The 17,968-nt window shown below is 44.7% G+C and overlaps 1 protein-coding gene across 1 annotated transcript in view; it reads right to left on the bottom strand.

Annotated features, from left to right (window-relative positions):
- The window catches only part of shisa8b (shisa family member 8b), a 56,571-nt gene that overhangs the window by 25,180 nt on the left and 13,423 nt on the right, over positions 1–17,968 (bottom strand). Inside the window, exon 2 of the mRNA XM_071393994.1 lies at positions 4,514–4,632. Within this exon, the coding sequence (XP_071250095.1) occupies positions 4,514–4,632 (119 nt within the window). The remainder of the gene's footprint in view (positions 1–4,513; positions 4,633–17,968) is intronic.

Here is a 17,968-nt window from a genome sequence, read left to right as displayed (position 1 = left end):
TAAATAATTAAACCCAATTTTGTATTGCTGATTCAACTTGTTAGCCAGGGTTTGTGAAGATAACCAAGAATTTACAACTTTCAGATGAGACTGAAATAATATTGACTGCTATTGATGTAAAATATTATTAGGTCTCTATAAATATTATTTCGTGGTGCCCCGACTTTCTAGTTAATTACATTTACATGATTAGCTCAATCAGGTAATATTAATTACAGAGAAAGGATTTTATAGAATAGCAAGTCATATCACTTAATCCGGCATAGCCAAAGACACGACAACTGTTTGGCAACATAATGTGCTGTAATGTCCCACTTATCTAAGTGAGAAACAGAGATGGATGATCCTCAACAGTCAATTGAGGGGACAGAGGTTATTCAAACCACAGCGTTTTAACAACACCTTCAGAGCCAGACCTTTTAAAGTTGCCTGACAACTGCTTCAATCCCATATCTCTGAGACAGATTGAGATTAGAGCAGTGACAGAACTGCAAACCAGAAGCGCCACTGTGTCAAACTGAAATCCTTTAGAAAGAGGGATTGGTGAGCATTGCTGGGTCTATGGTTCTTACCGCAAATCCTACATCACTGACGGCCCAAATCCTCAAGACTGGTGGAGCGCTGTGTGTGTGTGTGTGTAATCCAATCTCTACTGCTACTGTCACGCCCATTGTTGAAGGAAGACCAAGGTGCAGCGTGGTAAGCGTACATTTCTCCTTTATTTAAAATTACGCCAACAAAACAATAAACCATACAAAACGACCGTGAAGCTTAAGGGCTATAGTGCCACAAACAAAGACAACTACCCACAACGAAAGGAGGGGAAAAGGGCTACCTAAGTATTGTTCCCAATCAGAGACAACGATAGACAGCTGTCCCTGATTGAGAACCATACCCAGCCAAAACATAGAAACACAAAATCATAGAAAACAAAACATAGAATGCCCACCCCAAATCACACCCTGATCAAACCAAATAGAGACATATAAAGGCTCTAAGGTCAGGGCATGACAGTACCACACCCCCCCCCAAAGGTGCGGACTCCGGCTCGTCGCTGGAGGCTCCGGACTGGGGACCGTTGCTGAGGGCTCCGGACTGGGGAACGTCGCTGGAGGCTCCGGACTGGAGACCATCATGGGAGGCTTCGTGCCATGACTCCTCACTGGAGGCTTCGTGCCATGGATCATCACTGGAGGCTTCTTGCCATGGATCATCACTGGAGGCTTCATGCCATGGATCATCACTGGAGGCTTCTTGCCATGGATCATCACTGGAGGCTTCGTGCCATGGATCATCACTGGAGGCTTCTTGCCATGGATCATCACTGGAGGCTTCTTGCCATGGATCATCACTGGAGTGAGGAGACGTATGGGCAGTCTGGTACGTGGAGCTGCCACAAGGCTCACCAGGCTGGGGAAACATACAGGAGGCCTGGTTGTGGCAGCAGGCACAGGACTCACCAGACTGGGGAGACATACTGGAGGCTTGGTTCTTGGAGCTGGCACCGGATACACTGGGCCGTGGAGGCGCACTGGCGGTCTTGAGCGCAGAGCTGGCACAACCCGTTCTGGCTGGATGCCCACTTCCACCCGGCAAATGCGGGACGCTGGCACAGAGCACACCGGCCTGTGAACGCTCACTCGAGGCTCACTCACGCTATTGAGTATGATATGTTACATTTCATATGGTATGTATTAATTTGTGGATGTCCATCATACATTTTCATACAATATGTTACAAATTACAATACGTATGATATGTTAGCTAAGTGGCTAACTTTAGCTAGGCTAGGGGTCAGGGATTACGGTTTAGGTTAGGGTTAAGGTATGGGTTAAGGTTATGGGTTAAGGTTAGGGGTTAAGGTACAGGTTAAGATTAGGGTTAGGGGTTAAGATACGGATTAAGGTTAGGGGTTAGGGTTAAGGTTTGGGTTAAGGTTTGGGTTAGGGGAAGGGTTAGCTAACATGCTAAGTAGTTGCAAAGTAGCTAAAAAGTAGTAAGTAGTTGCTAAAATGCGGAAGTTGTGCGTGATGTGATTCGAAAACACACAACCTTTGGGTTGCAAGACATTCGCTTTATACGCCCACCCAAACTCCTCGACCAACCTCCCTCCTTTCATTTTTGGCTTAAGTAACCTTCTGTCTTATGTAACCATACCAAACATAACGTATCATACAAATTTGAGTGTCACAGATTTACATTTACTATGTTACGTCTAGTCTATGAGACCAGGCTGGTGATTGCTGCTAGTTTTGCTATTGATGTTTACCATGTGTACCGTGCACATGGTCTACTTACAGAAGCCCCTGTTTTTCTTCTCTTTTCCCTAGCTCCTTATCTCCTTGATGTGTATAGTATCTGTTGTTCCCACTACCAGACAAGGAATTCTCCAAATCAATGTCTCACTGATGTTATCAACCACTAAGGCATGCTTTGTGTAAACTTGACGGCTCTATCAGCACAGTGTACACACCATAGAATTAGAATGAGTAATTGTTATTCTATGGTAGCTACACACACACATAAACTCAGCAAAAAAAGAAACGTCCTCTCACTGTCAACTGTGTTAATTTTCAGCAAACTTAACATGTGTAAATATTTGTAACATAACAAGATTCAACAACTGAGACATAAACTGAACAAGTTCCACAGACGTGACAAACAGAAATGGAATAATGTGTCCCTGAACAAAGGGGGGATCAAAATCAAAAGTAACATTCAGTATCTGGTGTGGCCATCAGCTGCATTAAGTACTGCAGTGCATCTCCTCCTCATGGACTGCACCAGATTTGCCCGTTCTTGCTGTGAGAGGTTACCCCACTCTTCCACCAAGGCACCTGCAAGTTCCCGGACATTTCTGGGGGGAATGGCTCCAGCCCTCACCCTTCAATCCAACAGGTCCCAGACGCTCTCAATGGGATTGAGATCTGGGTTCTTCGCTGGCCATGGCAGAACACTGACATTCCTGTCTTGCAGGAAATCACGCACAGAACGAGCAGTATGTCTGGTGGCATTGTCATGCTGGGGGGTTATGTCAGGATGAGCCTGCAGGAAGGGTACCACATGAGGGAGGAGGATGTCTTTCCTGTAACGCACAGCGTTGAGATGACAACAAGCTCAGTCCGATGATGCTGTGACACACCACCCCAGACCATGACGGACTCTCCACCTCCAAATCGATCCCGCTCCAGAGTACAGGCCTCGGAGTAACTCTCATTCCTTCGACGATAAATGCGAATCCGACCATCACCCCTGGTGAGACAAAACCGCAACTCGTCAGTGAAGAGCACTTTTTGCCAGTCCTGTCTGGTCCAGCGACGGTGGGTTTGTGCCCATAGGTGACGTTGTTGCCTGTGATGTCTGGTGAGAGGACCTGACAACAGTCCAACAAGCCCTCAGTCCAGCCTCTCTCAGCCTATTGCGGACAGTCTGAGCACTGATGGAGGGATTGTGCGTTCCTGGTGTAACTCGGGCAGTTGTTGTTGCCATCCTGTACCTGTCTCGCAGGTGTGATGTTCGGATGTACCGATCCTGTGCAGGTGTTGTTACACGTGGTCTGCCACTGCGAGGGCGATCAGCTGTCCGTCCTGTCTCCCTGTAGCGCTGTCTTGGGCATCTCACAGTACGGACATTGCAATTTATTGCCCTGGCCATATCTGCAGTCCTCATGCCTCCTTGCAGCATGCCTAAGGCACGTTCACGCAGATGAGCAGGGACCCTGGGCATCTTTCTTTTGGTGTTTTTCAGAGTCAGTAGAAAGGTCTCTTTAGTGTCCTAAGTTTTCATAACTGTGACTTTAATTGCCTACCGTCTGTACCGTTCCACAGGTGCATGTTCAGGTGCATGTTCATTAATTGTTTATGGTTCATTGAACAAGCATGGGAAACAGTGTTTAAACTCTTTACAATGAAGATCTGTGAAGTTTTTTTAGGATTTTTACGAATTATCTTTGAAAGACAGGGTCCTGAAAAAGGGACGTTTCTTTTTTTGCTGAGTTTACATGCATATTGTGATGTATACCCAGCTGGATGCTAGTGAAGTACGAGTACAAATCCATGCAACTTCTCTGGTCATTGAAAGACGAGGGCTCCAGAAATCATGTTGTTTCTGTTGCTGTACCTCGTGTCATACACGTAGAGAATAATTTCATCATCCTGTAATGCGATGGACTGAGTTGCTCTGAATTCCTCAAATAGTCATACAGCGTTTGGGTGTAGGGTTGTAAGTACACCATAGAGCCTCATCCTGTAACCACACACTAATGGTATAACTCTGCGCTGAAACTGCAGTGTTTGGTCTGGCTACTTTAGTTGCTAGAGAAGAGAAGGGGCTGTTGGGTGTTCCTGTCAGGCCAAAGTACAGTAAGAGAAACCAGCTCGCGTCCTCCAATGAGAGAGAGGGGCCTCTGGTTAAAACAGCTCTGGCTGGGTTTGTTTTTCTTCACAGAGGAACAAAGAGAAACCCTCAACTTCGTTGATTCGTAGGGAGTGTGTTAGCATGTGTCCGTGCTTACCGCTGCGGCTCCGTAGCATCCTAGCTGAGACGCCGTTGGTTCCGATAGGGGGGTTGGTGATTGTACTTTCCACTGAGCTCACCTCTCCTCCGGGTTGTTTCATAAGCTCTGTTATGGTCCTGTAGATGGACAAACAAACATTACAGTTAGACTTCAGTCATTTAGAATGACTCTCTACATGTATGTGGATTTAAGGAGGAACAACCTGAGCAGGGATTGAAACAGCAATTCTGCGGTTACAGGCAATCGACCCAAGCACTAAACCTAAACTTCTGGGCCAATGACTCCTCATAGCGCCCCATCGTTAGCCACTGTGCATGGCTGTAGGCTTAGTCAAAGCCAAAAATAAGGGCAGCAACACTGCAGGGGAACATGGTAGAAAGAGATGGGAGCCAGAGAATTGGGCTGAATGTGTGACAACATAATCTGCAGAGAGAAAGAGTGAGAGTAACACTGAAAATAGGCAATTTTAATTGCGTGTAATCTTATAAGACACACACTGTCACAGTCACAAATACCCCCAAACACACTGTCACGTCATTGAGTTGTGTGTAAGGGAACACACTGCTGTAGTGACAGACATCATCTCTGTGTGTGTGTGTGTGTGTGTTAGGGACCCAGGCCTCAGGAGGTGTGGGGGGCCAGGGCTGTCCTCTCCTGGGAGGGCTTTCCTGAACAAATAGACCTTCCCCTGGGCTGTGGTTCAGTGTACAGTACATTGTGTGCCAGGAATGTGTCTAAATGTTGGGAGGGTGCTAGGGTGTAAATTGCCCTCCCTAGCTGAGCAGAGCAGAATGGGGATCAGCTGAGGGAGATATGTACACTTTTTAAAAAAGGGTTCTTCAGCTGTCCCCATAGGAGAACCAGGTAGAACCCTCTCTAGAAAGGGTTTGACATGGAACCCAAAAGGATTCTTCTCCCTGCAACCAAAAAGGGTTCTCCTTTTAAAGAACACTTTTTTTCAGCCAATGGGTTCTACTTCCGGCGCCGAACAGGATGGCTGCCTCGCTTCGCGTTCCTTGGAAAATATGCAGTATTTTGTTTTTCTATGTGTTATTTCTTACATTGGTACCCCGGGTGATCTTAAGTTTCATTACATACAGCCGGGAGGAACTACTGAATATACGATTAACGTCAACTAACCACCCTTCCTACCAGGAATATGACTTTCCCGAAACGGATCCAGTGTCTTGCCTTCCACCCAATACAATGGACCTGATCCCAGCCGGCGAAGCTACACGACGCCGAAAAAGGGGCAAACGTAGCGGTCTCCTGGTCAGGCTTCGGAGACGAGCACATCGCGCTCCACTCCCTAGCATACTACTCGCCAATGTCCAGTCTCTTGAGAATAAGGTCGATGAAATCCGAGCACGGGTAACATTCGAGAGAGACATCAGGGATTGCAACGTGCTCTGCTTCACGGAAACATGGCTAACTGAAAAGACGCTAACGGAGTCGGTGCAGCCAGCTGGTTTCTTCACGCATCGCGCAGACAGAAACATACATCTTTCTGGTAAGAAGAGGGGCGGGGGGGTATGCCTCATGATTAACGAGACGTGGTGTGACCATCATAACAACACTCAGGAACTAAAGTCATTCTGTTCACCTGATCTAGAACTCCTCACAATCAAATGTAGACCGCATTATCTACCAAGGGAATTCACTTCGGTCATAATCACAGCCGTATATATTCCCCCCCAAGCAGACACATCGATGGCCCTGAACGAACTCTATCTGACTCTCTGTAAACTGGAAACCACACACCCTGAGGCTGCATTCATCGTAGCTGGGGATTTTAACAAGGCTAATCTAAAAACAAAACTCCCTAAATTCTATCAGCACATCGATTGTCCGACCAGGGCTGGCAGAACTCTGGACCATTGTTATACTAACTTCCGCGACGCATATAAGGCCCTCCCCCGCCCTCCTTTCGGAAAAGCTGACCACGACTCCATTTTGTTGATTCCAGCCTACAAACAGAAACTAAAACAACAAGCTCCCGCGCTCAGGTCTGTTCAACGCTGGTCCGACCAATCTGAATCCACGCTTCAAGACTGCTTTGATCACGCGGATTGGAATATGTTCCGCACGGCGTCCAACAACAACAATGATGAATATGCAGATTCGGTGAGCGAGTTCATTAGGAAGTGCATTGACGATGTCGTACCCAGAGCAACGATTAAAACATTCCCAAACCAGAAACCGTGGATTAACGGCAGCATTCGCGTGAAACTGAAAGCGCGAACCACTGCTTTTAACCAGGGCAAGGTGACCGGAAGCATGACCGAATACACACAGTGTAGCTATTCTCTCCGCAAGGCTATCAAACAGGCTAAGTCCCAGTACAGAGACAAAATTGAATCGCAATTCAACAGCTCAGACACAAGGGGTATGTGGCAGGGTCTACAGTCTATCACGGATTACAAAAAGAAAAGCAGCCCCGTCGCGGATCAGGATGTCTTGCTCCCAGACAGGCTAAATACCTTTTTTGCCCGCTTTGAGGATAATACAGTGCCACTGACACGGCCCACTACCAAAACCTGCGGGCTCTCCTTCACTGCAGCCGAGGTGAGTAAAACATTTAAACGTGTTAACCCTCGCAAGGCTGCAGGCCCAGACGGCATTCCCAGCCGCGTCCTCAGAGCATGCGCAGACCAGCTGGCTGGTGTGTTTACGGACATATTCAATCAATCCTTAGCCCAGTCTGCTGTTCCCACATGCTTCAAGAGGGCCACCATTGTTCCTGTTCCCAAGAAAGCTAAGGTAACTGAGCTAAACGACTACCGCCCCGTAGCACTCACTTCCGTCATCATGAAGTGCTTTGAGAGACTAGTCAAGGACCATATCACCTCCACCCTACCGGACACCCTAGACCCACTCCAATTTGCTTACCGACCCAATAGGTCCACAGACGACGCAATCGCAACCACACTGCACACTGCCCTAACCCATCTGGACAAGAGGAATACCTATGTGAGAATGCTGTTCATCGACTACAGCTCAGCATTCAACACCATAGTACCCTCCAAACTCGTCATCAAGCTCGAGACCCTGGGCCTCGACCCCGCCCTGTGCAACTGGGTCCTGGACTTCCTGACGGGCCGCCCCCAGGTGGTGAGGGTAGGTAACAACATCTCCACCCCGCTGATCCTCAACACTGGGGCCCCACAAGGGTGCGTTCTGAGCCCTCTCCTGTACTCCCTGTTCACCCACGACTGCGTGGCCATGCACGCCTCCAACTCAATCATCAAGTTTGCGGACGACACTACAGTGGTAGGCTTGATTACCAACAACGACGAGACGGCCTACAGGGAGGAGGTGAGGGCCCTCGGAGTGTGGTGTCAGGAAAATAACCTCACACTCAACGTCAACAAAACAAAGGAGATGATTGTGGACTTCAGGAAACAGCAGAGGGAGCTCCCCCCTATCCACATCGACGGGTCAGTAGTGGAGAAGGTGGAAAGTTTTAAGTTCCTCGGTGTACACATCACGGACAAACTGAATTGGTCCACCCACACAGACAGCGTTGTGAAGAAGGCGCAGCAGCGCCTCTTCAACCTCAGGAGGCTGAAGAAATTCGGCTTGTCACCAAAAGCACTCACAAACTTCTACAGATGCACAATCGAGAGCATCCTGTCGGGCTGTATCACCGCCTGGTACGGCAACTGCTCCGCACACAACCGTAAGGCTCTCCAGAGGGTAGTGAGGTCGGCAGAACGCATCACCCGGGGCAAACTACCTGCCCTCCAGGACACCTACACCACCCGATGTCACAGGAAGGCCATAAAGATCATCAAGGACAACAACCACCCAAGCCACTACCTGTTCACCCCGCTATCATCCAGAAGGCGAGGTCAGTACAGGTGCATCCAAGCAGGGACCGAGAGACTGAAAAACAGCTTCTATCTCAAGGCCATCAGACTGTTAAACAGCCACCACTAACATTTAGCGGCCGCTGCCAACAAACTGACTCAGCTCCAGCCACCTTAAAAATGGGAATTGATGGAAATTATGTAAAAATGTACCACCAGCCACTTTAAACAATGCCACCTAATATAATGTTTACATACCCTACATTACACATCTCTTATGTATATGTATATACTGTACTCTATATCATCTACTGCATCTTGCCATCTTATGTAATACATGGACCACTAGCCACTTTAAACTATGCCACTTTATGTTTACATACCCTACAGTACTCATCTCATAGGTATATACCGTACTCTATACCATCTACTGCACCTTGCCTATGCCGTCTGTACCATCACTCATTCATATATCTTTATGTACATATTCTTTATCCCTTTACACTTGCGTGTATAAGGTAGTAGTTGCGGAATTGTTAGGTTAGATTACTTGTTGTTATTACTGCATTGTCGGAACTAGAAGCACAAGCATTTCGCTACACTCGCATTAACATCTGCTAACCATGTGTATGTGACTAATAAATTTGATTTGATTTGATTTGATTTGAGATAGCATCGTTTTTTCAAAGAGTATATTATATCGGCAGAGATATGTATCATATGGAGAGAGAGAGCTGTATCATATGGGGAGAGATATGTATCGTATAGGGAGAGAGAGATGTATCATATGAAGAGAGAGATGTATCATGTGGAGAGAGATGTATCATGTGGAGAGAGATGTATCATGTGGAGAGAGATGTATCATGTGGAGAGAGATGTATCATGGGGAGAGATATGTATCATGTGGAGAGAGAGATGTATCATGTGGGGAGAGATATGTATCATATGGGGAGAGATATGTATCATATGGGGAGAGAGATGTATCATGTGGGGAGAGAGATGTATCATGTGGAGAGATATGTATCATGTGGAGAGAGAGATGTATCATGTGGAGAGAGATGTATCATGTGGAGAGATATGTATCATGTGGAGAGAGAGATGTATCATGTGGAGAGAGAGATGTATCATGTGGAGAGAGAGATGTATCATGTGGAGAGAGAGATGTATCATGTGGAGAGATGTATCATATGGAGAGAGATGTATCATATGGGGAGAGATGTGTCATATGTGGAGAGAGATGTATCATATGGGGAGAGAGATGTATCATATGGGGAGAGAGATGTATCATATGGGGAGAGAGATGTATCATATGGGGAGAGATATGTATCATATGGGGAGAGATATGTATCATATGGGGAGAGAGATGTATCATATGGGGAGAGAGATGTATCATATGGGGAGAGAGATGTATCATATGGGGAGAGAGATGTATCATATGGGGAGAGAGATGTATCATATGGGGAGAGAGATGTATCATGTGGAGAGAGAGATGTATCATGTGGAGAGAGAGATGTATCATATGGAGAGAGATGTATCATATGGGGAGAGATGTGTCATATGTGGAGAGAGATGTATCATATGGGGAGAGAGATGTATCATATGGGGAGAGATATGTATCATATGGGGAGAGATATGTATCATATGGGGAGAGATATGTATCATATGGGGAGAGAGATGTATCATATGGGGAGAGAGATGTATCATATGGGGAGAGATATGTATCATATGGGGAGAGAGATGTATCATATGGGGAGAGAGATGTATCATATGGGGAGAGAGATGTATCATATGGGGAGAGAGATGTATCATATGGGGAGAGAGATGTATCATATGGGGAGAGAGAGATGTATCATATGGGGAGAGAGATGTATCATATGGGGAGAGAGATGTATCATATGGGGAGAGAGCTGTATCATATGGGGAGAGAGCTGTATCATATGGGGAGAGATATGTATCATATGGGGAGAGAGATGTATCATATGGGGAGAGATATGTCTCATGGGGAGAGATATGTATCATATGGGGAGAGATATGTATCATATGGGGAGAGATATGTATCATGTGGGGAGAGATATGTATCATATGGGGAGAGATATGTATCATATGGGGAGAGAGATATGTATCATATGGGGAGAGAGAGATGTATCATATGGGGAGAGAGAGATGTATCATATGGGGAGAGAGATGTATCATATGGGGAGAGAGATGTATCATATGGGGAGAGAGATGTATCATATGGGGAGAGAGATGTATCATATGGGGAGAGATGTGTCATATGTGGAGAGAGATGTATAATATGGGGAGAGAGATGTATCATATGGGGAGAGATATGTATCATATGGGGAGAGATATGTATCATATGGGGAGAGATATGTATCATATGGGGAGAGAGATGTATCATATGGGGAGAGAGATGTATCATATGGGGAGAGAGATGTATCATATGGGGAGAGAGATGTATCATATGGGGAGAGAGATGTATCATATGGGGAGAGAGATGTATCATATGGGGAGAGAGATGTATCATATGGGGAGAGAGATGTATCATATGGGGAGAGAGATGTATCATATGGGGAGAGAGAGATGTATCATGGGGAGAGAGAGATGTATCATGTGGGGAGAGAGATGTATCATATGGGGAGAGAGATGTATCATATGGGGAGAGAGATGTATCATATGGGGAGAGAGATGTATCATATGGGGAGAGAGATGTATCATATGGGGAGAGAGATGTATCATATGGGAAGAGAGATGTATCATATGGGGAGAGAGCTGTATCATATGGGGAGAGAGCTGTATCATATGGGGAGAGATATGTATCATATGGGGAGAGATATGTCTCATGGGGAGAGATATGTATCATATGGGGAGAGATATGTATCATATGGGGAGAGATATGTATCATGTGGAGAGAGATATGTATCATATGGGGAGAGATATGTATCATATGGGGAGAGAGAGATGTATCATATGGGGAGAGAGAGATGTATCATATGGGGAGATATGTATCATGTGGGGAGAGAGATGTATCATATGGGGAGAGAGATGTATCATATGGGGAGAGAGATGTATCATATGGGGAGAGAGCTGTATCATATGGGGAGAGAGATGTATCATATGGGGAGAGAGATGTATCATATGGGGAGAGAGAGATGTATCATGGGGAGAGAGAGATGTATCATGTGGAGAGATGTATCATATGGAGAGAGATGTATCATATGGGGAGAGAGATGTATCATATGGGGAGAGAGATGTATCATATGGGGAGAGAGATGTATCATATGGGGAGAGAGATGTATCATATGGGGAGAGAGATGTATCATATGGGGAGAGAGAGATGTATCATGGGGAGAGAGAGATGTATCATGTGGAGAGAGATGTATCATATGGGGAGAGAGATGTATCATATGGGGAGAGAGATGTATCATGTGGAGAGAGATATGTATCATGTGGAGAGAGAGATGTATCATGGGGAGAGATATGTGTCATGGGAAGAGAGATGTATCGTATGGGGAGAGATATGTGTCATGGGGAGAGATATGTGTCATGGGGAGAGAGATGTGTCATGGGGAGAGATATGTGTCATGGGGAGAGAGATGTATCATGGGGAGAGAGATGTATCATGTGGAGAGATGTATCATATGGAGAGAGATGTATCATATGGGGAGAGAGATGTATCATATGGGGAGAGAGATGTATCATATGGGGAGAGAGATGTATCATATGGGGAGAGAGAGATGTATCATGGGGAGAGAGAGATGTATCATGTGGAGAGAGATGTATCATATGGGGAGAGAGATGTATCATATGGGGAGAGAGATGTATCATGTGGAGAGAGATATGTATCATGTGGGGAGAGAGAGATGTATCATGTGGGGAGAGAGATGTATCATGTGGAGAGAGAGATGTATCATATGGGGAGAGAGATGTGTCATGGGGAGAGATATGTGTCATGGGAAGAGAGATGTATCATGGGGAGAGATATGTGTCATGGGAGAGATTGATAGAATGATGAACTCTCTTGCTCTTCACCCTCTGTTGCTATACAAAACAGGCTTTGCAGGGACTTGTTAATTACACACGCACATATACACATACACACACACACACACACATACACAGACACACACACCTTACTGGTTTTCTATCCTCGTGGCGACCTAAAATTGATTTCCATTAAGAATCCTATTTTCCCTAAACCTAATCATTACCTTATCCCGTAACTCTAATCCAAACCATAAACCTAAACCTAATCATTACCTTATCCCGTAACTCTAATCCAAACCATAAACCTAAACCTAACCACTAACCCCTTACACTAACACTAATTCTAACCCTAACCCTAAATCCAGCCCATATTAAGCTTAAAATAACCTTTTCCGCATGGATAATGTCCCCATTAGGGAGACTTTTCCTTGTTTTACTATCCTTGTGGGGACTTTGGGGATTTTAGATCACAGGAGGATAGAAGAGAAGAACAAGACACACACACACAACCCCCAACCCGCAACGCTCTCATTCATCACTTTAGAACGTTTCTCTCTTTGAGTCTGTTTAATTCTCAGAATTCTCCCTTGATCCATTATTCACACGCTGGTGCCTCTATTCCGCTAACTTAGCTCAGTGTATCGCCCGCTACCAAATAGTGCTCCTCAACCTGCACATCAGGGACTGGGACCACATGGTAAGAGGACCAGACAGAGGGGAACCCCTGTGTTCGAGGTGCCAAAAAGTGAGCCTGTGCTATTGGCACTGCTGAGTGGTACAGTGTGTAGGTGTGATGTGGGTATGTGGGACTTTGACCACATCTGCCAAATTGTGCCCCTAAGAGGAGTGTTGTGGTGCCATGCTGAGAGGGAAGTGGTGTTGATGTCAGATGTGATAACTCGCTGTTTTCAGTTGGAACAAGAGTCTAATTTACAGGGACTCCTTCCTCTGTCTCTCTCTCTCGCTCTCTCAATTCAATTCAATTCAATTCAAGGGGCTTTATTTTCATGGGAAACATATGTTAACATTGCCAAAGCAAGTGAAGTAGATAATATACAAAAGTGAAATAAACAATAAAAATGAACGGTAAACATTACACTCACAGAAGTTCCAAAATAATAAAGACATTACAAATGTCATATTATGTATATATACATTGTTGTAACGATGTAGTACAAATGGTTAGAGTACAAAAGGGAAAATAAATAAGCATAAATAGGGGTTGTATTTACAATGGTGTTTGTTCTTCACTGGTTGCCCTTTTCTTGTAGCAACAGGTCACAAATCTTGCTGCTGTGATGGAACACTGTGGTATTTCACCCAGTAGATATGGGAGTTTATCAAAATCGGGTTTGTTTTTTTGTTTTCACAGGGTGTGATGTGGGTGGGCATTCTGTTTTATGTCTAGGTTGTCTATTTCTGTGTTTGGCCTGGTGTGGTTCCCAATCAGAGGCAGCTGTCTATCGTTGTCTCTGATTGGGAGCTATACTTGGGTAGCCTGTTTTCCATTGTGTGTTGTGGGTGATTGTTTTCTGTTTGTGCGTATTGCTTGCAGAACTGTTTAGTTTTCGTTCTCGCTCTTTATTATTTTTTGTCAATTCAGTGTTCAGTTTATTTTGTTTATTAAAATGAACACGTACCACGCTGCACCTTGGTCCTCCTCTCCTTCCACCAACGAGAATCGTTACATTTAAGTGGTTTTGATAATTAGCGGGTATCGGCCTAATTCTGCTCTGCATGCATTATTTGGTGTTTTACATTGTACACTGAGGATATTTTTGCAGGATTCTGCATGCGGAGTCTCAATTTGGTGTTTGTCCCATTTTGTGAATTCTTGGTTGGTGAGCGGACCCCAGACCTCACAACCATAAAGGGCAATAACTGATAATGGGTTCTATAACTGATTCAAGTATTTTTAGCCAGATCCTAATTGGTATGTCTAATTTTATGTTCCTTTGATGGCATAGAATGCCCTTTTTGCCTTGTCTCTCAGATCGTTCACAGCTTTGTGGAAGTTAACTGTGGCGCTGATGTTAAGGCCAAGGTAGAGTTGAAGTCGGAAGTTTACATACACTTAGGTTAGAGTCATTAAAACTCGTTTTTCAACCACTCCACAAATGTCTTGTTTAGAAATGATAGTTTTGGCAAGTCAGTTAGGACATCTACTTTGTGCATGACACAAGTAATTTTTCCAACAATTGTTTACAGACAGATTATTTCACTTATAATTCACTGTATCACAATTCCACTGGGTCAGAAGTTTACATACATTAAGTTGACTGTGCCTTTAAATAGCTTGGAAAATTCCAGAAAATTATGTCATGGCTTTAGAAGATTCTGTTAGGTTAATTGACATAATTTGAGTCAATTGGAGGTGTACCTTTGGATGTATTTCAAGGCGTACCTTCAAACTCAGTGCCTCTTTGCTTGACATCATGGGAAAATCAAAAGAACTCAGCCAAGACCTCAGAAAATAAATTGTAGACCTCCAAGTCTGGTTCATCCTTGGGAGCAAATTCCAAAAGCCTGAAGGTACAACGTTCATCTGTACAAACAATAGTACGCAAGCATAAACACCATGGGACCACGCAGCCGTCATACTGCTCAGGAAGGAGACGCTAAGAAGCAGTGCGGCTTGGTTGGGTTGTGTTTCGGAGGACGCATGGCTTTCGACCTTCGTCTCTCCCGAGCCCGTACGGGAGTTGTAGCGATGAGACAAGATAGTAATTACTAACAATTGGATACCACGAAATTGGGGAGAAAAGGGGGTAAAAAAAAAAGCCAGGCTATGGTTCGCAACTGCACATGGGGACAAAGATTGTACTTTTTGGAGAAATGTCCTCTGGTCTGATGAAAAAAATAAAAAAAATGCAGACTTTTCTAGTGCCCTCGCCAATTCGTTGATACTGTATATATGTTGAAGAGGGTGGGGCTTAAGCTGCATCCTTGTCTCACCCCACGGCCCTGTGGGAAGAAATGTGTGTGTTTTTTGCCTATTTTAACCGCACACATGTTGTTTGTGTACATGGATTTTATGTCGTATGTTTTCCCCCAACAACACTTTCCATCAATTTGTATAGCAAACCCTCATGCCAAATTGAGTCAAAGGCTTTTTTGAAATCAACAAAGCATGAGAAGTCTTTGCGTTTGTTTTGTTTTGTTTGTTTGTCAATTAGGGTGTGCAGGGTGAATATGTGGTCTGTCGTACGATAATTTGGTAAAAAGCCAATTTGACATTTGCTCAGTACATTGTTTTCACTGAGGAAATGTACGAGTCTGCTGTTAATGATAATGCAGAGGATTTTCCCAAGGTTGCTGTTGACACATATCCCACGGTAGTTATTGGGGTCAAATTTGTCTTCACTTTTGTGGATTGGGGTGATCAGTCCTTGGTTCCTAATATTGGGGAAGATGCCTGAGCTAAGGATGATGTTAAAGAGTTTTAGTATTGCCAATTGGAAATTGTTGTCTGTATATTTGATCATTTCATTGAGGATACCATCAACACCACAGGCCTTTTAGGGTTGGAGGGTTTGTATTTTGTCCTGTAGTTCATTCAATGAAGTTGGAGAATCCAGTGGGTTCTGTTAGTCTTTAATAGTTGATTCTAAGATTTGTATTTGATCATGTATATGTTTTTGCTGTTTGTTCTTTGTTGTAGAGCCAAAAAGATAGGAGAAGTAGTTTAACCATACATCTACATTTTTTAATAGATAATTCTTCGTGTTGTTGGTTTAGTGTTTTCCAATTTTCCCAGAAGTGGTTAGAGTCTATGGATTCTTCAATTACATTGAGCTGATTTCTGACGTGCTGTTCCTTCTTTTCCTGTAGTGTATTTCTGTATTGTTTTAGTGATTCACCATAGTGAAGGCGTAGACTCCGGGTCTCTATGTTTTTGGTTGGACAGGTTTCTAAATTTCTTTCATAGATTTTTGCGTTCTTCATCAAACCATTTGCCATTGTTGTTCATTTTCTTCGGTTTTCTATTTGAGATTTTTAGATTTGATAGGGAAGCTGAGAAGTCAAATATACTGTTAAGATTTTCTACTGCCAAGTTTACACCTTCACTATTACAGTGGACTGTTTTGTCTAGGAAGTTGTCTAAAAGGGATTGAATTTGTTGTTGCCTAATTGTTTTTTGGTAGGTTTCCAAACTACATTCCTTCCATCTATAGCATTTCTTAATTTTACTCAGTTCCTTTGGCTTTGATGCCTCATGATTGAGTATTTCTCTGTTCAAGTAGATTTTGCTGTGATCTGATAGGGGTGTCAGTGGGCTGACTGTGAACGCTATGAGAGACTCTGGGTTGAGGTCAGTGATAAAGTAATCTACTTTACTACTACTTTACTACTGCCAAAAGATGAGCTATAGGTGTACCTTCCTGGAAAGAAGGTGACCAAAACGCAGCGTAGTAAGTGTTCATTGTAATTTAATAAAATAACCTGAACACTGCAACAACAAAAACAACAAAGAGAGTGAACAAAACGAAACAGTTCTGTCTGGTACAACAACACAAAACAGAAAACAACTACCCACAAACCCCATGTGGGCAAGAGCTACCTAAGTATGGTTCTCAATCAGAGACAACGATAGACAGCTGCCTCTGAGAACCACACCCGGCCAACCAACAAAGAAATACAAAACATAGAACACAGAACATAGAATGCCCACCCCAACTCACGCCCTGACCAAACCAAAATAGAGACATAAAAAGGATCTCTAAGGTCAGGGCGTGACAACATGTCCCTGGGCCTGGAAATGATTGATTTCCCCCTCCAGGATGGAGAAGCTGTCTTCATTAAAGTATGGGGATTCTAGTGGCGGGATATACGTAGGTAGCACACAGGAGGACATTTTTCTCTGTTACGATAATTTCCTTTTGAATTTCTAGCCAAATGTAAAATGTTCCTGTTTTGATTAATTTAATGGAGTGAGTTAGGTCTGCTCTATACCAAATTAGCATACCCCCTGAGTCCCTTCCCTGTTTTACACCTGGTAGTTTGGTGGATGGGACTACCAGCTCTCTGTAACCTAGAGGGCAACCAGTGTTGCCTCTATACCAGGTTTCTTGAAGGATGACAATGTCTGTATTTCCGATTTCTTTGATGAAGTCCAGGTTCTTGCTCTTTAGGCCAAAGGCAGAGGACCCATAGGCCTTGGATATTCCAGGATGAGATATTGAAGGCTTTGTGTTCCATAAAGTGTCCAATGTTGTTGGTCGTGTGGTTTGGCCTCAGGCCAGTAAGTGTGAGCAGAGCCTGCTGAGCATCTGGTACCTGCCGTTGGCTTTGGCTAGTGTAAGAGTTGGGGTTGGGCCTGTTTGCCCGCCCACGGCCTGGGTGTATGTGTGACTTTCATGTTGAGGCCCTCTTTGCGGTGGTGGGGTGCATGTGGTGGGCAGGAGGGGCATAGGTCCGATCTGAGAGGGCCTAAATGGGGTGTGGGCATGACTGGCTTGGGGGGGGTGTTGATTGGTTGGGGTGGGGGAGTGTATGTGGCAGGTGGCATTGTGGTCTGGCTGTAGGTCCTCTCGGCATGGGTCCTCTATGTGTAGGTCCGGGGGGGGGTCCCACAGGTCTTGGACGGTGTCTCGCTGGTCTGGGCGGGGTGACTATTGATCTGTTGCTCCTGTGTGAATTGTTGGGGCTGCGTTTG

The sequence above is a fragment of the Salvelinus alpinus genome, chromosome 3, assembly GCF_045679555.1.
Source record: "Salvelinus alpinus chromosome 3, SLU_Salpinus.1, whole genome shotgun sequence".
NCBI classification, from domain to species: Eukaryota; Metazoa; Chordata; class Actinopteri; order Salmoniformes; family Salmonidae; genus Salvelinus; species Salvelinus alpinus.
The sequence above is the reverse complement of the archived record's forward strand: the minus strand, read 5'-3'. Positions and strand labels throughout refer to the sequence as shown.